Source organism: Microcebus murinus, chromosome 8 (genome assembly GCF_040939455.1).
Source record: "Microcebus murinus isolate Inina chromosome 8, M.murinus_Inina_mat1.0, whole genome shotgun sequence".
In the NCBI taxonomy this organism is placed as follows: Eukaryota; Metazoa; Chordata; class Mammalia; order Primates; family Cheirogaleidae; genus Microcebus; species Microcebus murinus.
This window is the reverse complement of record NC_134111.1, coordinates 52,364,501-52,390,960: the sequence shown is the minus strand read 5'-3', so window position 1 is coordinate 52,390,960 and position 26,460 is coordinate 52,364,501. Positions and strand designations below refer to the sequence as shown.

General features: G+C 34.9%; 2 protein-coding genes across 4 annotated transcripts in view; one reads left to right on the top strand and one right to left on the bottom strand.

Moving 5' to 3' along the window:
- Positions 1-11,108, bottom strand: part of SCRN3 (secernin 3) — a 38,346-nt gene extending 27,238 nt beyond the window's left edge. The window contains exons 1-6 of one of the 3 annotated variants that reach the window (XM_076005658.1): positions 11,027-11,088; positions 9,666-9,758; positions 8,231-8,403; positions 6,238-6,419; positions 5,484-5,683; positions 2,768-2,980 (exon numbers count right to left, since the gene is read on the bottom strand). In XM_076005658.1, the coding sequence (XP_075861773.1) occupies positions 2,768-2,980; positions 5,484-5,683; positions 6,238-6,419; positions 8,231-8,403; positions 9,666-9,717 (820 nt within the window). In that variant the 5' untranslated portion in view covers positions 9,718-9,758; positions 11,027-11,088. Of the gene's footprint in view, positions 1-2,767; positions 2,981-5,483; positions 5,684-6,237; positions 6,420-8,230; positions 8,404-9,665; positions 9,759-11,026 lie in introns of all 3 variants that reach the window. The other 2 variants (XM_012753393.3, XM_012753397.3) reach the window with 2 other exon arrangements.
- A 2-nt stretch (positions 11,109-11,110) lies between these two features.
- Positions 11,111-26,460, top strand: part of CIRSR (corepressor of RBPJ and splicing regulator) — a 39,825-nt gene continuing 24,475 nt past the window's right edge. The window contains 9 exon segments of the mRNA XM_012753392.3: positions 11,111-11,293; positions 16,864-16,958; positions 21,133-21,206; positions 21,843-21,853; positions 21,944-22,008; positions 22,722-22,770; positions 23,905-23,940; positions 23,942-23,987; positions 23,990-24,022. Of these exon segments, the coding sequence (XP_012608846.2) occupies positions 11,222-11,293; positions 16,864-16,958; positions 21,133-21,206; positions 21,843-21,853; positions 21,944-22,008; positions 22,722-22,770; positions 23,905-23,940; positions 23,942-23,987; positions 23,990-24,022 (481 nt within the window). The 5' untranslated portion in view covers positions 11,111-11,221.

The window sequence follows — 26,460 nt, the reverse complement described above, 5'->3', positions numbered from 1 at the left end:
TGCGCCACCATGCCTGGCTAATTTTTTCTTTATATATTAGTTGGCCAATTAATTTATTTCTATTTATAGTAGAGATGGGGTCTTGCTCTTGCTCAGGCTGGTTTCAAACTCCTGACCTCAAGCAATCCGCCCACCTCGGCCTCCCAGAGTGCTAGGATTACAGGCGTGAGCCACCGCACCCAGCCCATACATAATATTCTTTACCTGAATCTGAACAGTTCAGGAAACTATTGGATAGCAGGAGCCTACAGTCCATTATTTTATGTGGGGAAATGATGATATATTCCTAGCCCATACTTAAAAAATCAACTTCCCCAAATATTATTAAAACATTTCAAAAAAACCTATATAACAATCTACCAAACCTTTTGGCATAATAGAAAGCATATAAAATATCAATTATCTATTTATTTTAACACTCAATGAAATTATAGTGGTTGTGCTATGTGCAGCTCATAATAATAATGTATCTTATTTAATAAGAACTGCATTTCTTTTCTATATTGCAAAAAACATTTACTATAATGTAAATAGGACTTCTGCTTCCAACCATGAAGGAGAAACAAGGGTCCATAATTACCCTCCTACTGTAAATAAACAGAAAACTGGACAAAATAAATATAACTGTTTTTGGACACTGGACAACAGGTGTATAGGATGATGATCCCTGAGAAAAAGGAACCAAACAAGGTAAGCATTACAATCACATTGACTTTCTTGTTGGAAGCAATTTCTAGACCATAGTGGAGAAAGGTGGAACCTAGGCATAGTTCAAAGATACTCTAAATTAAGGAAGTAGAGATCAAAGTTCAGGGAGGCTAGGGTGGCTAGAAAATGCAGAACACCAGAGAGGAGGAAGCTACTCAAAAAAAAATGTTCTCAAAATCTGTATAGTGGTTCCCTACAGCTTTTGACGGAATACCAATTGGTATACGCACATAGGGTGAAACTCCACATGGCCAAACAAAGAATTTTTTTTTGTTTGAGAAATCAGGAATTGTAAGCTTTTAAAAGTTCATAAAGCTAACACTAGGATGAGTATTTTTCAAGTTCCCAACAGCTGGAGTAGGAAAACCTCGCTTAATACACAGGGCATTCAGTGGAGATCTCAAAGGGATTACAATATGCCTTAGTAAACTAGCCCCAGATTACAGTTTCTCTAGAGATACCATAGAAAAGCTTAAAAACAGGCTTAAAAGGGATGAAACTGTTCCATAACTTAACTAGCTGCTAAAACAAAGTCCAACACTCTTTAAAGGTATAAAACAAAGTTCAGCATTCAACAAATAACATCACAATACCCACCATCCAAAGATTACTAGACATGTGAGTAAGCAGGAAAATGTAAACCTAAACCAAAAGAAAATTAAGTCAACAAAAAAAGACCTAGAAATTAAAGAGATGATGAAGTTAACAAACAAGAATGCTAAAACAATTATTATAAATATGCTAAATATGCTCAAGGATTTAAACAAAACTTAAAGCTAATGAATAGAGAAATGGAAGTTATACAGAAAGAACCAAATGGAATTGGCAGAGATAAAAAATATATGAAATGAAAACATTACTAGATGATATTAACAACAGATTAAATAATGTAGAAGAAAATACCAGTGAAATTGAGGACATAACTAGAAACTATTGTGGTAGATGTAGAAACTACATACTTTCATCTGAATGCCCATTTGACTTAAATGTTTTTGATGGCAGTTACATGTTGATTCATTAAGCAGATTTCTAATTTGGATGAGAAATTTGAGTAAAATATAATTATTTGTCATATCAAATGTTCACATAGTAAATACAGAAATACAGGTATGCTGGAATTTTGTGTGCTTTACTGATTCTACGTGTTTGTTTCTCGGCATGCACAGGTAGCTTCAGCTGAGCCTGCAAAATACATGTGGCTCAGAATTCAATCTCTCACAAGAGACTACTGATCCATAGGCTAGGGCAGCAGGCAGCTCAATTCCAGACTAAAACTAAAACACTGGGCAAGTAGTAGAGTAGCATTTTCAGACTCATAGCCTTAGTAAGGAGTCCAGTTCCTGGTTCTCAAATGGAACTTTCACCGAGACACCTATATTCTCATGGAGGCTTACACTCTAGCCTCTAAGGCTTTTATCTGGTCCATAATCCCTCCCCTTGACACAGAGATGAGGAGGAATGTGTGGGGAGAAGACACCTCAAGTTTTGCTAACATTATGGGTCCTCTCTTCATTTTTGGTAACTGGTGAATTCCTCTTCTTGTACTGAACTTAGCTATATATGTATTTAATGTTTAGATATTTTAAACAACATCTCTAAAGTTCTGCAGTAGAAAAGGGGAATTCTTCTATCTGCTCAGTTTGTCTTCTTGGCCAGAAGTTCTAGAGATAACTTTTGTAATAGGAAAATAACCAATAAGAGTATTATCAAGAGATAATAAAAGCAGCAGCAGCCAGAGTCAAAGAAACCGATCTCCATGTTCCAATTAATTCTGAGAAGAAAAGTAATTCCAACATTATTTTAAGAATATTAACAGGAGACTAAAATATAGGGTCTAAGGATTGAGAATCTGAACTTGACCTTTAAAAGAATCATTATCCTCTCACAACTGAGTGTCACTTATCTCAAAAATAGCTTATAATAAATATCATATTTTCAGTTTTAATAAAGCTATATTTTTACTGAGTATAATTCTTCAAAACAGATTTTATCATTCCCACATTATATCTACACAAAATGTAATTTTTCATTCTGATATTATTTAAATGATAAAAATTACCTTTGTGTTTATTTAGAAGCTTGTAGCCCTCGCAGTATCTGCCTGATGAAGTCATCATCTTGGCTGTGTCAAGATAAGAGTATGTTGCAGCAAAATCAAACTCCTTTTTACCGTCCCACCAACCTTTCTGCTTAGCATAGTTTCTCATGTCTGGGTGTTCCCGATCAATCTTGGTTGTTATAGAAAGCTGATTAGAAATATTACGAACTCCCTCTATTTTCAAAGAAGAAGAAAAGGAAAAGGAAAAGGAAAAGTCATATTTAACACAAAGTATCTATCTGTAATAGTGATTCTTAATCACTATTTAAATGTAAATATAGACTTCTATGTGTATCTATTACATATTCAGAATAAAAAGTGAATTACTTTTTAAAAGTAAACTTTTTATTTTGAGATAATTATAGATTCATATGCAATTATAAGAAATGATACATTTCACCTTTTACCCCCACCCCCTTTTCTCCCAATTATAACATCTTACAAAACTATAGTATAATGTCACAAACAGAATAATGATACTGATACAGTCAAGGTAAAGAATACTTCCATTGCTACAAGGATCCCTCATGTTGCCCTTTTATAGTCACACCTACTTATTTCCCTAACCCCAATCCTTCATTAACCCCAGGCAACCACTGGTCTGTTCTCCATTTCTATTGTATCATTTCAAGAATGTTATACAAATGGAATAGTACAGTATATAAACTTTTTGTTATTTTTATTCAGCACAACTCTCTTAAGATTCATGTAGATTACTGTATATGTCATATTAACAGTTCATTCCTTTTTATTGCTGAGTAGTATTCCATGGTATGAATGTATTATAGTTTGCTTAATCATCTACAAGTTAAAGGACATCTGAATTGTTTTCTGTTTTTGGCCACCATGGAAAAAACTGCTATAAATATTTGTGTACAGGTTTTTATATAAACATATGTAAATTTTTTATTTCTCTGGAATAGGCCCATAGGAGTGCTATTGCTAGGTCATATGGTAATTGCAGTGTTTTAAAAGAATGCCAAAGTATTTTCTAGAGTGACTGGTTGTACATTCTTATGAGCAATGTATAGATGAACCAGTCTCCACATTCTTGCCAGAATTTGGTGATGTCATTTTTTAAAAAATTTTATTTACAGTTTATATTTACTTGAGAAATATCATCATTTTTATTTTAACTATTTTAACTATTCTGACCAGGGGTATAGTAAGATCTCACTGGGGTTTTGGTTGCATTTTCCCAATGGCTAATGATACTGAACATCATTTCATGTGCTTATTTGCCATTTGTATATTCTTTTGGGTCAAATGTCTCTGCATACCTTTTGCCTATTTTCTAACTAGATTTAATTTTACTTTTGAGTTTTGAGTGTTCTTTATATATTCTAGATATTAGTCTTTCCTATCAATTACTTTTTTTTAAAGAAATCGTAAATACATCTAGAACAGAAATATAAGGCTTCCAAAAATATTATGGCACTTATAAACAAAATTTTCAACTAAAATACAAAATAGAAAAGCAATAGAAGCCTGTTCCAAAGAGATTATAATAAATGAAACTTATTATGATAAATAAAAATTGATAATATTTTTAAATCATTTAAAATGACAGTCTGCCAAGGTACAAATAAATTAAATTACTCTAATAAATTCATACTTGGAATATTCTCACTACAAAAACCAGACTTGAGTCATGATACAATCAAAGACAGAAGAATTTTCTATCTAACAGATAATTCCCTACAGTTTAACAATTTAGTTCTTGGGCTCATTTAATTATAGAAATAGAAACAAGTTGGCAAAGTTAATCTACAACTAGATAATCAGATCCAATAATGAAGGTGGTCATTTTGAACATCTATGTGGGGCTTTTTCAACAGAATGTATTTTATTCATTTATCTCTCACATGTACCACATTTAATAAAATAAAAATGGCTCAATGGTACAATCAGGCCAATTATCATAATAAGAAAAATAGTCTAAGTTCAATTTTATATATTTATAAACATACATGTAAAACATAAAATGTCCATTAAAACAACTGGGAGTAAGAAGTACATGATTATGCTTGAACACAGGTTGTGCTCTAGTGAAAGAACATTGAGCTGAGAATCAGAATGGAAAGATTTAAATTTCAAGTCTTTCACTCACTACTTTAAGTCACTTTACATCTTTGGCTTTCCTCACTTGAAAAATTAGAGGACTATATATGATCACAAAGAAACCATGGGAAAGAAAAACCAAAGCATTCTAAAACAAATTGTGTTATTTTATTCAATGATATCAAATTTTTATGTTTTACTGTTACATCAACATATCCTCTTCTAACCACCAACCCACAAATACCCATCCCTTAAGCCCACTTCCATTTCTTCACCTCCACTTTTACACATGATAAAATTTTAAAGTGAAGCTCAAAGTTAAAAGAGGAAGAAATGGTAAGGGGTTATTAAAAAGTGAAAAAGTACTATAAACCAGCAAAGAGCAGCTGCAAAGAAAGTATATACTATGAAATTCATATTCCCAAATCTAGCGTTCTCTTTTTATTTTTTTCAAGAAAGCTCTTTATAGTGCTTTTTCACTGCTCTTTCAATTTTTTAAATTTCTCCTGCAGTTATTACATTGAATTATAAATCTTGATAGACGATTAAATGCAATATCTGCAGTTAATGGCATATTTTATTAATTGTAAAACAAATCACAAAAAGTTGTCCATACCTTGTACTTTTTCTGCTGCCCAGTACTTCCCTGCAGTTTCCAAAATCCAGGCTTCATTCCTATCAACTATCAGGAAACTGTTGTGATAGCTAAAAAGCATCCTACCCTCTGTACAATTTCCACCCTGGCCATATTTTTCTAATAAATCAACAATGACATTGAGGGCTTTTTCAGCTGTATCAGCTCTTTCAAGGCCAAGTCTAAAATAAAAATATTAAAGTTCTCAGATTAAAATAAATTTCCATTATTTTTCTTAAATAATTTCATGCTCATGAGATTTTGTGTTTATATTCAAAGTAAAAATACTTTCAAGTTAACAGATAAAATGAAACCTAACTTTTAAACTTTTCCTTCTGAAGTCAGTTTAGAATCATGAAAACAAAGTTTCTAGAGTCAAATGTTCAAATTCCAACTTGCTAATTTATTGGCAAGTTATTTTATCTCTGAACCTCAGGTATCTCATTTGTAAAATGAGTGTAATAATGCATGAAGTTATCATGAGAATTAGTTAAGGTGTGATACAAAGTACATTAGGTACTTCCAATGAATCATAATTTCCAACTCCTCCCTTTTCCTAATTAATAGTATCCGAGAGTCATGAATTGCATGCTGATATTCCTAAGCATTTTTGACACAAACTATAAAATATCAAAGTAAAAAAAAAGAAGAAATAGGAAAATGAAACAGGCATGAGTTATACCAAAATTTTAAATTTAGACAAGTTCTATAGTACAAAATATAATAGAAAAATAACCTGACAAGGTCCATGCCAAGTAGTGCTTCTTCATTACAAACTTCTTCTCTTCCCCATACAGCTTCATTCCCAATGCAAACTCCATGCTCATTGGCTCCCATTTCTGCCCCCCACAACCATGCTGGGCGACTAAGGACAACAGCATATGTTTCAGGAACTTGATCAATTTCTATATAAGTACACTGTAAAAAAAAAAAAAAAGTCACAGCAAGGATCACAAAACCAAAAAAGTTATCAAAATCCAGAATTTAAAAAAATCAAGCAGAAGACATGATCATTATGAAAGAAGTGAAATGTAACTTAATAGAAATTTTCACTAATAAAGTCATTACCCTTAAAACATATTCAGAATTGACCCTTTGCTGAGCATCTCTTATTATAAAGCACTCTGCCAAGAGAAAAATGAATCAGATACAAATCTTGCTTTCAAGAAACTAAGACTTGTGCACATTAACTAAGATACAACAAAATATAAAGTACAAGGGCCGTGAAGTGAAATAAAGATAGGGTGCTAAAGAAAGAAGCTCAGGAAAGAGATGGTTTCTATTATACTTGTGATATCCTAAAACATTTTTTGTAGAGGAAGATGTATGTGAATTGAAGCTTAAGGAAGCAGTTCTCAACTTCAGTGCCTGTGTTTCTTTCTTTCTTTCTTTCTTTTTTTTTTTTGAGACAGAGTCTCACTCTGTTGCTCAGGCTAGAGTGAGTACTGTGGCATCAGCCTAGCTCACAGCAACCTCAAACTCCTGGGCTCAAGTGATCCTACTGCCTCAGCCTCCTGAGTAGCTGGGACTACAGGCATGCGCCACCATGCCCAGCTAATTTTTTTTTATATGTATTTTTAGTTGGTCAATTAATTTCTTTTCTATTTTTAGTAGAGACAGGGTCTCACTCAGGCTGGTTTCAAACTCCTAACCTCGAGCAATCTGCCCACCTCGGCCTCTCAGAGTGCTAGGATTACAGGTGTGAGCCACCATGCCCAGCTGTGAGCCACCATGCCCAGCTGTGCCTGTGTTTCTTGATTAGTGATATAAGTACCCATATGGTAGCCCTTAAATACAAGAGTATTGCCATAGAATCCATGTCACATGTCAAAGTCATCTATCAGGTATGTCCATAGCAATTAAAAGAATGAGAATCACTGGTTTATAGGATAGGCTAGATTTAAATATGAAGTTATAAAGTGAAAATGGTATCCTAGATGAACAGTTTCAACAACAAAAAAAAGGCACAGTATACATAAAAAAATCTAATATTTAATATATTTTAATATTAGATATCAATAAAATAAATCCAAAGAGTATAAATTAGCAAAAAAAGCATAATGTGAAATTCTCACTTTAAGTTCCATGTTAAATGTGTTTTTAAAATTAATTTTTAAAGGATCTTTTAATTAATTTGTATACTACCAAGTGACTGCATAAAATGAATGTTGATAGTTATCACAGAGTCTGGAATGACATTTTATTCTACACCAGAACCTATACCAATTCAGAATTAGAATCCTTTTTGTCCATCAAACTCTAGCTAACCCCAATTCCTATGAAGCCTTCCTTGATCCCCAGTTTGAATTAAATGTTCCTTTTCTGTTGCTACAACATCCTGCTCTTACTTAAATTTACCATTTAAGCCATCCTCCTTTATAATGGGGATAGTTGCATACATATCCTATTCCTATACTAGACTCTAAGCTCCTGGAAGAACAAGTCCAAGTCTTGACTGCTGACTTTAAATTCCTTGCCCTATCATGCTTGCATATAGAAAGTATTCAAATATTTGATTAATGACTGAACACTTTTTATTATTATTCTTTCAATTTCCTCCAAATCATTTAAATAAAAGACCAAAAGTTTATTTCTGACTCAAATTATTTTTCAAATTTAAATTCTTGAATTTTAACTTCTGTAGTCTCTGCCAAATTGCTAATGATAGAAATAACTGTTTATGATATTACTTAAAAAAATATTACTAACAAAACATGTATTTCACCTACCTTAAGATGTTCTTCCAGGTTATTATGAACTGCAGCAGGAAAATAAACTACCTCTTGTACTTCATCGCAGAGTCTATCTGAATTTTTTCCAAAAATAATCCTGCTATCAACTGTTGTTGGAGGTAATGCCACGAACGTGTCACAGGAAAAAGGTTCCATTTTTTTTTGAAATACTAAAAATTGTACAGAAGTTTTAAAATAAAAAGAGAAAGCATTTTTTAGTATATTAAAAAGCAAGAGGTTTACTCAATGACCAAGGAATATTATTTCCATATCTAATTAAGGATGTTCATTAAAGTTTTAAATTTCATATACTGCAGTATAAAAATCAATAAGAATATGATTTGGGCCTCAATCTTGTACTACAAGAGTCAATAAGAAAATAGCAATGAGAACTACCTTCTTCTGGTCTATAGCTCAAACTTATTCTCTAAGATCTTTCTCTCATGAACCCTTCCCTGAATTTCCTTTCACTATTTCCATATTTGGGGATCCCTGTACATAGCTTTACTGTTGTAAAGGGTATATTTTACTATATTTGTGTACATATATGAGTTCCCTTACTGGACAGTGAGATCCTTGAGGGCTGGGGGTATGTCTTATTAATCTTTGTATTCTCATTGCTGGATCTTGTCTTATGTACCCAGTAGTATTTCCTCAAAGGAAGGAAGAAAGGGTCTCCTTTGAGCTGAGGAAGAACACACACAGATCATAAGAATGAAATTTGAAACAGACTCACTTCATATCCTGACAAATAGAAAAAGATGTCGATATAATTCCAAATTATTGATATTTCCAGGAGGAAGTTCACATATATAATTTACAAATCCTAATTGTATAATTTAATATTTAGATTATCTCTTCAACTGTAATTTGGAAAATCTCAAATCCTCAGTTTTTTTTTTTTTTTTCCTATTTTTTTTTTTTTTTGAGACAGAGTCTCACTTTGTTGTCCAGGCTAGAGTGAGTGCCGTGGCGTCAGCCTAGCTCACAGCAACCTCAAACTCCTGGGCTCGAGTGATCCTTCTGCCTCAGCCTCCCGAGTAGCTGGGACTACAGGCATGCGCCACTATGCCCGGCTAATTTTTTTTTTTATATATATATATCAGTTGGCCAATTAATTTCTTTCTGTTTATAGTAGAGACAGGGTCTCGCTCTTGCTCAGGCTGGTTTCGAACTCCTGACCTTGAGCAATCCGCCCGCCTCGGCCTCCCAAGAGCTAGAAATCCTCAGTTTTTATAAAACGCCTAAGTGTCTTATACTTTTCACTTTGCTTTCAGAATCACAATGTTCTATAGTTTCCTTCTTTCCTTTATTTAATAATGCCCAAATCTTAACATGGCTTTACATAGGCAGATACTAGTAATTTAAAAACAAAATTTAAATATAGTAAATGTTTCATTTAAAAGAAAATGGCCAGATGTGGTGGCCACACCTGTAATCCTAGCACTCTGGAAGGCTGAGCTGGGGGGATAGCTTGAGGCCATGAGTTCAAGACCAGCCTTGGCAACGTAGTGAGACTCTGTCTCTACAAAAAATAGAAAAGTTAGTGGGGCGTGGTGGTGCATGCCTGTAGTCCCAGCTACTCTGTGCTCTCTATACTGCACTCTAGCCTTGGCAAGAGTGACACACTGTCTCACAAAAGAAAAGAATACAAAATGACTAAGGAAACAAACAATTTCAGCTTGAATCTCCTAAGGGTTTTTCTCTTCTCCCCAGTGATGAGAATATCTGCTTTGTTTTGTTTTTGTTTGGGGTTTTTTTGCTTCTACTTTACTGGATGTAAATGTTCCTTTCTTTGTGTATTTCAACCTTTATGTCCTGAACCTCCTTCTATTTGTGTTCCAAAGTTAGTTCCATCACTACATAATTTCGGCAAGCTGTTTGATCTCTCTCTTTGCCTGCTGCCTCATCAGTAAAACAACATATATTACTTGATGCGGCTGTTATGAGAACTTAATAAGGCAACATATTACTTGCAAAGTAATATGCAACATATTACTTGCAAGTACTTGCAAAGAGTTTTGCAATTACTTGGAACATAGTAGACACATGAAAGCTGTTACTGTTATTATTTGGTAGAAGAGTATATGTCTCACAAATGTCTTATTCTTAACATCACCCCGCTGGAGGACTTAGTTGGTGGATGACCTACAGCAGTAGCAGCCACATCCACTGAAAACTCTGGAGTCCGGAGGGCCACATGAAGCTGCACTAGGTGACCTGAGCTGTCTAATTTGGGGTAGTAGGAAAAGCTAAGGAAACTTGCCGCCTAGTTATAAATGGCACCTAGCTCATTAAGCAGGTGAAGCCTTGAGAGCCTTTACTAATTCCTAATGTGTATTCGTCATTCAACAAATGTGTATCGAACATCTTTCTGAGCCAGGCACCGTGCAGCTGGAAATAACTAGGAACAGAATAGAGAGGGCCTCCGCTCCCGTGGAGCTGTCATTCTATTCTATTCGCTGCTAATCCACCGAGCGCGGTCAGAAATACCACATCGTTGGATCCTCACAAACGTACTAGTTAGGGCAAGAATTCCTATGACCATCTCCATAACACAGATAAGAAAACCAGTGCAGAAAAGTTTTTGCAACTCGGGTCAGAGTCCACAGAAAATAACGGGCTCGAACTTCAAGCACCTCTCACAGAAGAGCCGCCGCCGTACACCCCGCACCCCAGCCGGCGGCGCTCTAATGGCAGCGGGCGCAGCTGAGTCTGGAGCCCCTAAATTAGGCAGCGCTGCGCATCTGTCCGGTCTTCCTCTGTCGTACCTCAACTATGCACGCTCCTCACCTGGCTTCCCAGTTACTTGAAGTGACAGGGGAGAAGGCGAGAAGTCGCAAGTAACCGCAGCCGGTAGCCGGAAGCTGTTACCTTTGACCTCGGAAGTTCCCGCTGCCGCTGGAAGCGCAGTTCCGGGTAAGGCGGTGGAGTTTGTTTACGGTGCTTGAAGATCTCGCCGCAGCTTTCCCCAGCTCTAACTGCAAGATGGGGAAATCCTTCGCCAACTTCATGTGCAAGAAGGACTTTCATCCCGCCTCCAAATCCAATATCAAAAAAGTGAGTAAAAAGACCAGGGGAGGGATCTAGCCCACGACGACTGGCTTCCCAGAGGCTGCTGGAGGTGAGAGTGGTGGTGTCTGTGAGATCCCCAGGACAATCCCCTCTTCTCCAGGCCTGAAGGCCTGATGTTCTTGCCCTCTTCTCCGCTGAGCAACTGACGAAGCGGGTCCTCAGCGTATATTCTGTATCAGCAAGAGTCGGGTGGCTCACAGGAGCTTGGTCGGCCAGAGTGTAAATACATAAGATGTTAAGACTGATGCTAAGAATTCCTCAGTACTTCTCTCAGCTGGTTCGGTTTTGTCTTTTCAGATCCCAGGGATTACGACTTATGAGCTTTGTTCTCCTGTGCAAAGAACACCCCCTATTTATTTAAGATAGATCTTAAAAGAGAAATTCACCGGATAATATAGTGTCTATTTGATTACTTCGCTGAAGTTTAGCGTTTTAAATAATTACAGGTGTTCTAGGTGCAGTACCTTGCTGAATATCATAGCAATGAAAAGCAGTATGGTGAAGGAGAAAGAATCAGGGCTTTGGAGTGAGACCTGGATTCTAGTTATTTCAGCACTGTCCCTTTCAGCCTTAAGACCTTGCACGAAAATATCTCTGATTTTCAGTGTTTTCATCTATAAATTAAGGAGATTGACTTATAAAATTGTGAGGATTAAATGAAATGATATAAAGAATTTGAAACAAAGTAGGCATCTATCACTGTGCCCACTACATAGAGGCGGTGCTCATTAAGATGTTAATTTTACTTAACATACAAACTTGTGAAAATGAACTAAGCTTTTAATCGTTTTTAAAACCAGTTATAGCAATGATGAGATTTTGCTACACTCCCCTCACTTCCAGACCAGTGCTTCTCAACTTTTTATCATTATTGCCTTAAGGAACCTTATTTTTAGACATTTTTTTCATATTCCCCCCTCATGACATTTTGATACCACAGATGTATGTCTGTTTATGAACTGTATGTACATAAACATATAATTTATGTAAAAGTTTACATAAGTTCATTAACTTAGAGTTAAGGTTTTTTCCCTGCTTCCCCCAAATACCAGTTGTCTATCCCTTGGGGATTAGCGGTATTCCTCCATATTTAGAATTTATGCTCTGGGCAAGGATATCTCAACCTCAGCACTACTGACATTTTGAGCTAGGTAATTCATTGTTGTGGGAGACTGTCCTGTGTATTGCTACATCCCTTGCCTCTTCCCACTAGATGCCAGTAGAACCCTGAGTTGTGACCAAAAAAAAAAAAAAGTCTCTAGACATTATCAGAATCGCCTGTGTTAAGAAGCACTGCTCTAATCATAGGATTCTGTTAACAAATAATTCATACCAGTAGCATCAGAATGGCACCCCTGGTTACAAAGCAGGCGAGTTTACTGATATATTTGGGAATCAGGCTGCATCTTTATTTTAATCTGCTGCAGCAGTAGAGCTAGTTGGCCATATCTATAGATAAGTCTTGGGGAAAGTCTTAGGAATTTGAATTTGCATGAGGATGAAAAGAACAGGGGGGGATGTTGATGACATACGAGAAAACTCTTGTCAGAATAAATTGTTCTTTAGTTTTTAGTTGGTGAGTTTGTTCTCCTAGAACTGACTAATCAATATTGTATTTATTTCTGCATCATTTTAATCATATTTGTAGGATCAGAGTTTTATACTTTGAAAGGTCTTTAGTAATCATCTAGCCCTATCTTCTCATTTTATAAATGAAGAAACAAATTTGCCAAGAGTTATACAGCTAGTTAAAGGTTGAACAAGAAGTAGGATATGGGACACTTGATTAGCCCAGGGCTTTTTCCACTATGACTATACCAGGCTGTGTTTGCATGGTTACAGTTATGAGAGAGAGAAGGTTGCTTGTATTTGGTTGGCTCAAGTAGCTTTTGACACCAAGCACAGACATTTTCTTCTTCTACATATTCAAAAGTTTACCTATTACTATTTTTTTTTTTGAGACAGAGTCTCACTTTGTTGCCCAGGCTAGAGTGCCGTGGTGTCAGCCTAGCTCACAGCAACCTCAAACTCCTGGGCTCAAGCAATCCTTTTGCCTCAGCCTCCAAAGTAGCTGGGACTAGAGGCATGTGCCACCATGCCCGGCTAGTATTTTTCTGTATATTTTTTAGTTGGCCAATTAATTTCTTTCTATTTTTTTAGTAGAGACAGGGTCTTGCTCTTGCTCAGGCTGGTTTCGAACTCCTGACCTTGAGTGATCCACCTGCCTCAGCCTCCCAGAGTGCTAGGATTACAGGCATGAGCCACCATGTCCAACCTCCTATTACTATTTTTACAGGAATGAAGAGATTAGATGAAATTCAGGTGCTTAGTTTCATTTGCTCTGTTGTTTTACATTTAGAGACAAATGTACCTGAGAAAGCATAACTTTTTTACTAGAACTTTTGACATTTAACTTTATAAAATTCAGTGAAACAGCTTTCATACAAGAAAAAAGAAATGTACAGAGAATAACTTTTGCAAATCCACTATGAGAAATTCAGTAAATTAAGCTACATTCTTCTCATCTGTGTAAAGTGTCATGCAAAACAACCAAATGTTGTTGGCCTCTTTGATCTTTCACACCTTTCCCAGGTTAGAGAAGAAGAATGAATTGTTTTTGTTAATAGACCTTTCTAGGTAATTAACACTTTGTTGGGGGAGAGAGTAACCTCTAGCCTTCTTTATTAACTAAGGATAAAGGAACTATTTTAAAATAAATAGAAAAAATAATAAATAAAGAGGAAGGAACTTTTGGAGGTGATATGTTTATGGCATAGATTGTGGGGATGGTTTCACAGGTATAAGCTTATCTCCAAACTCATCAAGTTGTGTACATTAAATGGGTACAGCTTTTTGTATGTCAGTCATACCCCAGTAAATTAAAAAAAGAAGAAAGAGAGAGAAAGAAATAGAAGAAACAAAGGAGATTCATCAAAAAGTACAAAAGTATTCCACCATGAAAATTTTAATTATAAAGTGAGGTACTTTAGGTTTATTAAAGTCCAGTAGGTTTTAGGGTCTCATTTGTTCACCAAAAATATGAGTGAATGTTGTATGTCTGCTGGTCACCCTGTTATGTGTTGTTATGCAGTGCCTTAATCATTAATGATACAGGTACACTGTTCTGTCAGTCTTTTTTCTTGACTTTGTTGATGAAGGAAACAGTTAAATTACATTGTGGTATAATCTCTTTACTCATAATATCTCCTTGTAGACTGGCAAACAGTTCACAGACCTGCTATTCACAGCAGCATCACTGTACACCACTCACTTGTGAAACTCTCTTTCTCTAGCTATGGTGACTCTGCTCTCTTCTGATTTTCCAACTCTCCTGTTAGACTAGTCCTTTACCATCAGCTTTACTGGACTCTTATTCTTAAGCTGCTCCTAAAATACAGGCATTCTTCAGAGTTTCATCCTTGACCTACAGCTTGCTTACTCTGTATGCTTTCCCCAAGCAATCTCTTCTAATTTCATTTCATTTTCATGTTGATGTCCTATAGGCATCTAAAATTAAACATATCTGAAATAAATTTATCTTTCAGTCCAAATATGTTCTTTTTATACTTACTATCACATAGCTCATAACACAATCCTTTATCCTATTACCCAAGCCAGAAACTCAAGATTCATCCCTGCCCTATCACCCCTTTATCTAGTCAGCCAATAAATTTTTTGGTCTTACCTTCCAAATATCTTCTTGCTTGAATCCATCTCTCTTCTTTGTCACTATTGCCTGTGTCTTAGTTTAGACCCTCATCATCCTTCACCTAGATTATTGCATTTCCTAACTAGTTTTCCTGCCTCCAGTCTTGACTTCCCTCAAATCCATTCTCTACATAGCTAACAGAATAGTCCTTTTTTGTTTAACAGCTTTACTGAGATAAATTCACATACCATACAGTCACCCATGTAAAGTGTACAATCCAGTGTTTTTTCATATATTCATGGAGTTATTACCACAGACAATTTTAAAACATTGTCATCACCCCCAAAAGAAACCCCCATACCTGTTAGCAGTCATTCCCCATTTCTCTTTAACCCTCTCCCCTCTCTGCCAACCTTAGGCAATCACTAATCTACTTTCTGTGGATTTGCCAATTCTGGACATTCATGTAAGTGGAATCATGCAGTATGTGTGTGATCTTTTGTGACTGGCTTCTTTCCATTAGCATAATGTTTTTGAAGTTCATCCATGGTATAGCATGTATCAGTACTCTATTCCTTTTTATTTCTGAATAATATTTCATTGTATGGATATAAGTTATTTACATGGGAGTAGTCTTTTAAAACACAAATCTGATCTCTTTCAGCTCCTTATTAAAATATTACAGGATTAAGTCCAAGTATTAATAATTGGTTCCATCGTATTTCTCCTCTATCCCCTACTGTTATTCTCAGTTTTATATATAGTAATATCAAACTACTTATTTTCTATTTTATGCCTTTGCCTAAGTTGTTCCTTCTGGCAGTAATATCTTGGCCTGTTTTTTTCCTTAGCAAAGTTTTTTTTTTTTTCTTTTGGAGAGAGAGTCTCTGTCACCGTAGCTAGAGTGCAGTGGCATCATTATAGCTCACTGCAAACTCAAAGTCCTGGGCTCAGTTGGTCCTCTTGCCTCAGCCTTCTAAGTAGCTAGGATACCACCACGCCTGGCTAATTTTATCTATTTTTAATAGAGACAGGGTCTTGCTCATGCTAAGGCTGGTCTTGAACTCCTGAGCTCAAGGGATCCTCCTGAGTCAGTCTCCCAGAGTGCTGAGATTATAAGCTTGAGCCACCACGCCTGGCATTCTTAAAACTTAGCATGTTTGAATAGAAAGGTTTGACTTGCTGTTTATGTGGAATGTTTGTCAAACACTTTGTACTTTATTTTAAAGGTGGTAGGGAGGTATTGGTACCTTTTAAACCTGGAAGTAACATGATTAAATGTCTTTGCATAGGTTATGTGGGCTTTCTGTCTTCACCACTCTTATGATTTTGAGAATTTCACATAGGGACACATTTAGCTTGTGGTGTTTCCCCTTGAGCTACCCCAGAACATCTGATACACCTCTGTCTTAACTGTTTTTTCTCTTGTCTTTTTGCTTTTTTTCTATAACTACTCTTTATTTCTTTTCTCTTTTTTCTCTTCTTCCTCTTCCATTTCTCTTAGGGTGTCAGTGACACCCACTGGCATCCAGAGCCATTGTTTAACGAACCCCACTGATTGTGCCATGTGCTGAAGAGTTATTTAGACCAGACATATTCCATGTAGAGAGATATGTGTTCTGTTCTCCGAAATAATGCAGAGACTTAGCATAATAAGCTATTGTACCACATATGCTCAGAGTGGTTCTCAAGTTTGACATTTTTGCCTGAAAGTTTAACTATTTTGAATGTATCAAGGTATGAGTCAGATCCTTAGGTGTTATTTTTGTGATGATGTCATTATGACCAAATTAGGTTATGTTATAAACTGTAAACAATAGCATTTTATATTTTATTATAAAAGAAAAGCAGACTTCTATTTAATTTAAATCTATCTAATTTACATTTTTTAACTTCACTAATTTAGGTATGGATGGCAGAACAGAAAATATCATATGATAAGAAGAAACAAGAAGAATTGATGCAACAGTATCTTAAAGAACAAGAATCATATGACAATAGGTAAGAAATTCTACTATGCTGGTGTTTTTAGAATAATCAATTTTATGAGAATGATTCCTTACTGAATCATATATTAAGTTAGTTTTTTGAGATTGAATGCCCCAAAGATAAGATTCTGTTCTTTCCCTGTGAACTATCTTCTTTACTTTTATACCTGTAGATGGCCACTTTTCCAGCCTTACCCATACTTCACATAAAATATAGATTCATGTCATTCATGTGTAGTCTGTGAGCAAGGCTCAAATTAGACAAAGCTTAGAAGAACAGTAAATGTCTATGCTTGAACTGCTGAGAACTCTTACAAAGGTATTTCTTTAACATACACTCATATGAAAAGATGCATAGGACACCTTCAAGAAGAAAAGTGTCTTTATTTGACATGCATGTCATTATTCTGTTAGTAGCAGGATCATGGCAGGAGTTCTTCGTTGGTTTCTTTCAGCATGGTACCTGCCCTTTAGCTATTGTGATTTTATGTTTATATTGTAAATCTAACACTGAAGCTGGTTTCTTTTGGTTAATTAAGCAACTGAGTAGTGGTGTTTTAATTACATAAACTGTGTTCTGAGTTAAAGAACACTTGCTTTCATTTGAAATTCTAGAACAGATTAGTAAATTTTCCACAAAGTCCTGTTTTTTTAATCAAAATATGGAATTTAAGCAAAGTAGTGCTAGACTATTGTTGCTCTTTAAAAAATATATATTGAGAGGAGAATTAAAGAAATGAAACTCAGTTCACCTAAGTAGCTTTCTCACTAATTTTATGAATAAAATCTGGTTAACTTTTATTGAATACCTACGTCATGCAAGACAATAAATGTTGTTGTAGAGGCCTATAAAAGTGTCTGAAATGTAGTTCCTCTCAACCTTTAAGAAATTCTAATAAAGGAAATGTACATAGAGTTCAAGGTAAAATATAACTGGTGTATTGAAAACACACATCACTTAAAAAATATATAGCATGTTAACATAAGACAGAATAATTCCATTTGGGGTAACAAGGGAAGACTTCATGAAAAAGGTGACATTTAAGCTGAACTATGAAGATGATAAGGAAAGATAGTTTTGATTGTCACAACTTGGGGACTGGGATGCTACCAATATCTAGTGGCTGGAGGCTAATGATGCTATAAAGCAGCCAGAAATGCACAGGACAACTCCATGCGGCAAAGAATTATCTAATCCAAAATGTCGATAGCACTATTATTGAAAAGCCCTGATTTACATACAGTGAAAACTTACTGAAGATCAGCGCAGTGGGAAAATGGAGGTTTTCAGGAAACAGCCAGTAGTTGAGTTAGAGGGATTAAAGAGAGGGGAAGTGGAAAAGCAGGCTTGAAACAGATCATACTATGCATGTCTATTCTTTATCTCAGAAAACAATGAGTTACTATTTTTCCTTTTGTGATTAATATTTGAAGCTCTGTGTAAATACCCTATTTCTCCTTGAACTTTTATCTACTAATTTTAGCATTCATTGGTAGATCCTGTCTGCATCAGTTTTTATTACTGTGGTGTTTTAATTATTTTCTATTTCTCTCATTCCCTCTATATTTATTAATTTGAATTCCTCTGTAAGGAAGAATTTCTCTTATTTAGTTATTTAGTTATTTAATTCTATCAATATGGATTCATGGATATTTATTTCATTCTTTGGATTATTATGTAATACTATTGTTATTTATTTTCTTGTTCTAATTGTTGCAGTTTGGGCCATTGACAGCTCTGCCAGGTTGGCTTCTAAATCCATTTAACGTGCCCCATTCCTGTTTTTTCAATTTTTTGCTAGGGTGGGAGGGGCGTGGGGGGAATAAATCTGACTGCTCTGTTTTTTTTAAAACTGCTTCTGGCACAATGAGATAGTCCAGACTTGTCTTTTATTTCTTCCTGTTGCAGCACTAGAATCAACTAGTTTTCCAAGGAACCCTGTTTCCTTTTATTGGAGAATGATATTTATTATTGTTATTATTTTATTTCAATAGATTTAAGGGGTATAAGTGGTGTTCTTGAGAATTATGTTTAGAAATCATGATCTGGGCACTATGTGTCTTCATTGCTACTGGGATATTAACTGCTTCTAGGTTTGGTCATTTGAATGCAAATTTATGAGTAATTGGTCATTTACAAAGTGTTTTTTTCTTCCTCATTCAAAAGTGTTGTCCTTGATTCCCAGTTCTGTTCTTTAGTAATCTAGTTTTAAATGTTTACTGTCCTAGATATTTCTTAATGTTTATGAATATTGATCACTACATACTTTTTTCCTAAGATGACAGTTGCATTTGCATTTATTTTTCTGCTTGATAGACAAAAAGATTTAATGAGATAGCAAAAAATTTGTACAGGGTTTTAGTTAAAGTTAAAACAAAAATGCCAATATCATCCCTTTACTTTTTGTTTTGTATTCTTATTGAATTTTGCATGAAGTGGAAAATGATCTGGTTTGAGTTTTATTATTATTTTTGTTTCAACATAAATTACATTGTGGGTTTTTTGGTAAAAATACATAGCATAAAATTTACCATTTTAAGTGTACAATTCAGTGTCTTCACAGTGTCTTGCACCATCACTACTATTTCTAAAACTTTCATTATCTCAAACAGAAACTCTAACCATTAAACAAGAATTCCCTAGTCCCCTTCTCACAGCCTTTGGCAACCACCATTCTACTTTCTGTCTCTTTGAATTTGCCTGTTCTGGACATATCATATAAATTAGATCATACATTATTTGGTCTTTTGTCACTGGCCTCTTTCACTTAACATAATGTTTTGACATTCACCTATGGTATAGCACTACAGTCCCCAACCCCCAATATTGGTCACTGGCCTGTTAAGCCTGCACAGTAGCAAGTGAGTGGTGGGTAGGGGAGCTAGCGAGGCTTCATCTGTATTTAAAGCTACTCCCCATGGCTTGCATCACTGCAAGCTCCATCTTCTGTCAGATCAGTGGCAGCATTAGATTCTCATAGGGGTGCAAACCCTACTGTAAACTGTGCATGTGAGGGATCTAGGTTGTGCATTTCTTCTGAGAATCTAATGCCTGGTTATCTGAGGTGGAGCTGAGGCGGTGATGCTAGCTCTTGGGAGTGGCTGCAAATACAGATTATCATTAGCAGAGAGGTTTATCTGCACAATAAATATAATGCGCTTGAATTATCCTGAAACCAACCCCTCTCCCTCGGTCTGTGGAAAATTGTCTTTCATTAAACCAGTCCCTGGTGCCAAAAAGGTTGGAGACTGCTGATGTAGCATGTATCAGTACTTCATGCCTTTTTATTGCTGAGTAATACTCCATTATATGGATGTAGGTTGCTCTCTTTTTTTGCTGGTTTTTAAAAATAGTTCTTTGTAGAATCCAAGGGAAATAAGAAGAGAGGAATTATAATCATGTAGTATATAATATCGTTGGTGATTGCCTTTTCAAAATATAAAGGGAAATTCTATTTACTGTTTAACCTCCTGCTTTATAATTAGTACTTCATTCAAACCTTATGAATTAAAACTTTAACTCAACCAGTCATTCAATTTGTTTGAGAGCTTTTTCCCCAAAAAGCCTTGTGTATCTCTGTTTGTAACAGAACCTATACAGGGAACTTTCAGTGTTAGAACTGTAAAGAATATGATTTTTGAGGTGCCACAGATACTAATTCCATCATATTAATTGGCCTGTTATAGAATTTCTTTAAACTATTTTTTCTTCACTGGCCTCACTAAAGAATTTTATTCTCTGGTTGACTTTCACTCTTACAAACCTTAATTGGGTTTGACTTCCTAAAGAAATGCCAGAGGGGTCATTTTTCCCAAAACTATTTGATTCCTCCCAATTAAGAAAAAGTGTTGGCATTTTTTAATTCCAGATTTTTGATGGCATATAGATTTTTCAGAGCTGTTGCTATTTCCACAGCATTGCAAAGTTTAGGAAAATTCTGTAACATTTTCCTCCTTTTCTGTTGGTATGGCTAAGATCTCTCAGGTAGTAAGAAAGTCTCATAACTTAAAACCAGTTACTAAAAAGGCAGCACCATTCAGATATTTCAAATGTCATCTAGTCAGTAAAGTTTTAGAACTTAATCTCTAACAAAAACATTATTTCTCTTAGACTTTTGGGGGGAGATTAGTCTGTAATTTTTTTCCTACTACATAAAATTATTAACTTTATGTCTTGTTTCACTTAGATTGCTTATGGGAGATGAACGTGTAAAGAATGGCCTTAATTTCATGTATGAGGCCCCACCAGGAGCTAAAAAAGGTATTTGTCTCATTCTCTTTTTTGAAAGCCTTTGATATGTTTACAACTAAAGATTGAAAACTGCTATGACAGATATTTTTTTGAAAGTTGCTCTTCATCTTTTAAATTGCTATTATTCTGTGAAGACAAATTTTTTTTTCTTTTTCATTTGTTTCTTGCCAATTGACAGTCTTCTCAATGTGAAGACAATTTTTAAAATACTGTAATCAATACAATAAAATACTAAAAATATCTTTCTGATCCGATATTTCATGTTGTGTCCTTTTGGAAGAAAAAAATCTCAACACCAGCAGAAGTGCATTTATTCCTTCATAATTTGTATATATATCTTTAGTCCTTCTTACTAAATAAACTTGTAAATATAAAACATAATAATGACTGTCAATGAACAGCATAAAAGCTTAAAATTAGGAATTAATGAAACGTGCTTATTAAGTACTGTCTCTTATTCATTGTTGTGTTGTATCCGTCAGTGTTCTGAATTTTTATCTTATGAAAGAAGAAAAGTTAAACCAATAAATTCTTCCAAATTATAATTAAATGTCATAATAGCATAGTATAGTATACAATACACTTTCATATTGAAGTTTTTAACTTGTCCTCTTTTCCCCCCCATATTTTTGATATGCAATCAAGAAAACAAAGAGGTAAAGGATTATTTTTCTGTGTTTGAATTTACTTGCAGTTGATTGTGATTTTATGGAAAAATTAAAAGAATTTTCAATGAATGTTTTTAGAAAGAAGAAACAGAAGGAGAGACTGAATACAAATTTGAATGGCAGAAAGGAGCCCCACGAGAGAAGTAAGGACTAGTTTACTTTTAAGACAAGATTATCATGAAATTTATCTGATATCCCATCTTACATTGCCTTCTCATTCACTAGAGAAAATTACTAATATGGAAAGGTATGATTTTATTTTAGTGAATTCTTTTTATTTTTTGAGACAGGGTCTTGCTCTGTTGGCCAGGCTGGAGTGCAGTAGTACAGTAGCTCACTGTGCCTCCAACTCCTGAGCTCAAGTGATCCTTCTGTCTCAGCCTTCCATGTTGCTAGGACTATAGGCACCTGTCACCATGCCCAGTGAAATTTGTGTGTATGTGTGTGCATATATGTATGTGTAGAGACAAGGTCTCCGCTATTTGCCTGGGTGGTCTCGAACTCCTGGCCTCAAAAACTCCACTCACCTTAGCCTCCCAAAGTGCTGGGATTATAGGCATGAGCCACCACCACACCTGGCCTAATTTAATGATTTTAATTAGTTAACTTATGCAACTAATCTGTTTGAACATAGTCTTTTGTTTTATATAAGTTTTCATTCTTTTTAAATCACGAATTATCAGACTAACCTTAACTAAATAGTGTTTGGAAATATTAGATTTTATAGTTCTGTATACCTATTGAAGTAATAAGTTTCATAATGTTCTTAGAACTATAAAACTTTTTCAGATTAACTGCTGTTCGATTTATTAAGTTATTCTTAATATTATGCTTGTACATTTTCTCTATTTGATAGATATGCAAAAGATGACATGAACATCAGAGATCAGCCCTTTGGTATTCAGGCAAGTGACATATATTTTACTCTGTAAGAATATTTGTATTTAATAAATATATCTTTATATTGTTGTCCAAAAGATTTTTAAGCTGAAAAGGGACACTGTGGTTTCTGTTTGTCAGATAATATAAGGAAAAGGGGAAAAAACATAAAATGTAGTAGACTGACAAAAGAAATCAAACCTTTGTAGTGAATGTTATAATAATATTGGTCTCTCCAGTTTTCAAAGACTTTGGAGACATAAGGTCAAGAAAATATTTAAAACTGTTTAGTTCCAGGTTCCATGTGACTAGGACTAAAAAAAAAAAAAGAGAGAGAGAGAATAAAACTGTTTAGAACCAGGACAAACTATCATTGGAGGGCCAATTCCTATAAATAAAGTTTTATCGCAATGGTGCCTTGCTTGTTCATTTACATATTGTCTTTGGTGCTTTCCCACTATAGCAACAAAGTTGAGTACTTACAACACAGAGCATCTGGCCTGAAAAGCCTAAAATATTTACTATCTGTACGTTTATAGAAAAAGTTTGCCAACCCTTGGTTTAGAAATTTGAAGCTTTAAATGTTAACTTATTAAAATTAGAGAATTTGAGAGCAGTGGCTCATGCCTATAATCCCAGCACTTCAGGAGGCTGAGATGGGTGGATTGCTTGAGGCCAGGAGTTTGAGACCAGCCTGGACAACATAGCAAGACCCCATCTCTACAAAAAATTTAAGAATTAGCCAGGTGTGTGGTGGTGCACACCTATAGTACTAGCTATTTGAGAGGCTAAGGCAGAAGGATAACTTGAGCCCAGGAATTCGAGGCTGCAGTGAGCTATGATCACACCACTGTCTCCTAAAAAATAAAATAAGAAAGTTTAAAATTAATCCATCACATAATTCTTACCATTTCTTCTTGGTTAGTATATATTGCCACTCAGTAAGAGGCAAAAAGAAATAGAATTCAGCTTAGCTTTTAGGCAGAATTTATAGTGAAAGACTTTAGTGTTTGAATGAAATTATCAAGCATAGTTATAGAGTCTCTTTCCCTGAAGATATTTTAAAAATGTAATTTAACTTAAACTCTATGAAGGAATAGGAAGTTGAACATTGGTTAGATTCTTAGTAGTTTAGTAATCAAATGTTCACTATTTCTCAGGTTCGAAATGTGAGGTGTATTAAATGTCACAAATGGGGTCATGTCAACACAGATCGAGAATGTCCTTTGTTTGGTCTTTCTGGAATCAATGCAAGTTCGGTTCCCACTGACGGCTCAGGTAGGCACTAGACATAGATGTGATTTATTTGTTTTAGAATTTATATTAAGGACAAAGATAAAAATAACATTTTTCTTTATTTTCTCTGGATATTATTTTGTTTTATTTGTGTTTTGGTTTTTTTTTTTTCCTCCCTAGACTAAGGCACATTCCCAAAATATGATTAATGGGAAACTCTTATCACATATATTGAATTTGAAATGCTGTGTAATAGGATAAAATTTTTATTTTTCCAGCCAAAGGCCCTACTAACTTAATTTTAAAAGTAAGATACATTAAACATAGTTTATCAGGTTTTTAAGCCTCTGTTGATAAATAGAGCAACCTTTTTGGGGAGCCATTTGATGATATGTATCAAAAGCCTGAAAAACATGCGTATCCTTTTACCTAGAAATTTAACTTCCAATAAGTTATAATAAGAAAGTGATAAGGCAAGTTTGCAAAGATTAATGGTAGTTAAAGATTAGAAACAACCCTAAATGTTCATCAGTGATGGGTAAGATAAACTTATTTATGGTGCCCTTATTCTGTGCCAGGCATTGTTCTAGGCTCTAAGAACACAAGACAGAAAAGGTCCTTACTTTTGTTATATTGGGAATGACACAGAGAAAACTAATAAATCAGAAAATAACAGGTATTTATAAGTTTGGAATGAAAATTAAATTCGATATTCTGATAAGAATCTAAAGAATTACTTTAGGTTAAATGGTCAGGAAGGGCTCCTCTGAGGAAGCGTAATGTAAATGAGAAGAAGGTTACAGCCATGCAAAGAGTATTTAGCATCTCAGGCAAAAGGAACCACCCTTCATATAGAGGGAACCGTCAATTCTGAGGGGCCATGTATTAATACTTAGTGATTTAAGTACTTAGTGGTTAGGAGCACAGACTGAGGAGCTACAGAGATACATAGATGCCTGATTTAGAATCCCTGCCCTGTTGTTCAGTAGCTATGTAACTTTAGGCAAGCTATTTAACCTCTCTCTGCCTGTTTGCTAATGTCCAGGGGTGGGGAACCTTTTCATGTTGGAAGACCGAATTAATTTAGCTATAATCAAATAAGGCTGCATGCAAGAAACTTCAATTAGATATTCTTTAAAATGTATATTATCTGGTAAAAATCTAACTATGTACTTAATAACTTCAGAAAATGAAAACTATTTGTTAATTTTAAAGTTAGCTAATCTTTTAATGACTTTGTTGTATCTGCTTTTTGTTGGAAAGCATTTGAATATTTGGTTGCAGCATGGAGGTTCTCAGTTTCAGTTGATCTTCTAGATGGGTATCAGTCATTTGTGACCTTAAGGGCATCTTGAGTTGGGTTAGGTAGGAGAACATAGATTTGCAAGAATAAGTGGTTGAAAAGCAAGAAAGCATTTCTCAGGCATGTTTCCGAAGGTGTGGATACTGCATTTTTCTGTATTTCAGTCGGATCTTTCTTAACATCACACTGAAATTTTAAATTGTCATCTACTGAGGGCTCAATCAGTTCCATCTGTAGTTCTTTAGATGCTTTGGTGATATCAACTATGTGAGGCTGAAATGCTATTAATAATTTGTGATGTCATGATTCTGAAATTCAATGAAACTTTCATTGTATTCTCCAGTTAATAGGTCTATAATAGTTGTGTATTCTTCAGATGATTTGCATATATCCTGCTCACCAATGACATTTGCTAACTGGGGAAAATGTTCATCCAAAATTTCTTTTTGAAGAAGTAATGTTTTGAAAAAAGATAGCTTTTCTTCAAAATGCTTGAATTTTTTGCCACATATCATATATTAGTTTTACCCTGCAAAGAAATATTCAAGTCATTTTGTTTTGACATGATATCATATAGAAATGCTGCATTCCTATAGAAATTGTCTTTCAATAATTCACATTGCAGAGTCTGTTCTTCATAAAATTTAACTATCTTTTCTTACAGAGATAAAACTTTGGCTGACATCTGTCCCTGCAATAGCCAATGCACTTTAGAATGATATGGTAAATCCACACTGAATACCTCATCATTTAACTTTAGCATGTTGCAAAACTGATGAGGCCATGTTGCATTTGCTCAAATATAGTTAACAATGCTTATAACTTGTTGCAAATTGTCATGTAAAATAGTAGCTTTAGCATAGAGATTTTGCTGTTGCAAGATACAATGAAAAGGAATGGGAGCATCTGCATCTCTTACTACTTTTTTTATCTGTGCAATAAACCCTTCATATTTTCCTATCATGAAAGGTGCACCATCTGTCTATACATATACACTCACTAATTTTACCAAATTCAGCCCAACTTCACAACATTTATCTTGAAAGTTATTGAAAATATCTATTCCCTGTGTTCTGTTTGCAAAAGTGCCCAAAGCGAGTAACTCTCCATAGCAAAGAAAATCTTCTGCTATGACCCAAATGAAGTATAAAATTGTATAAAAAAGTATAAAACTGGC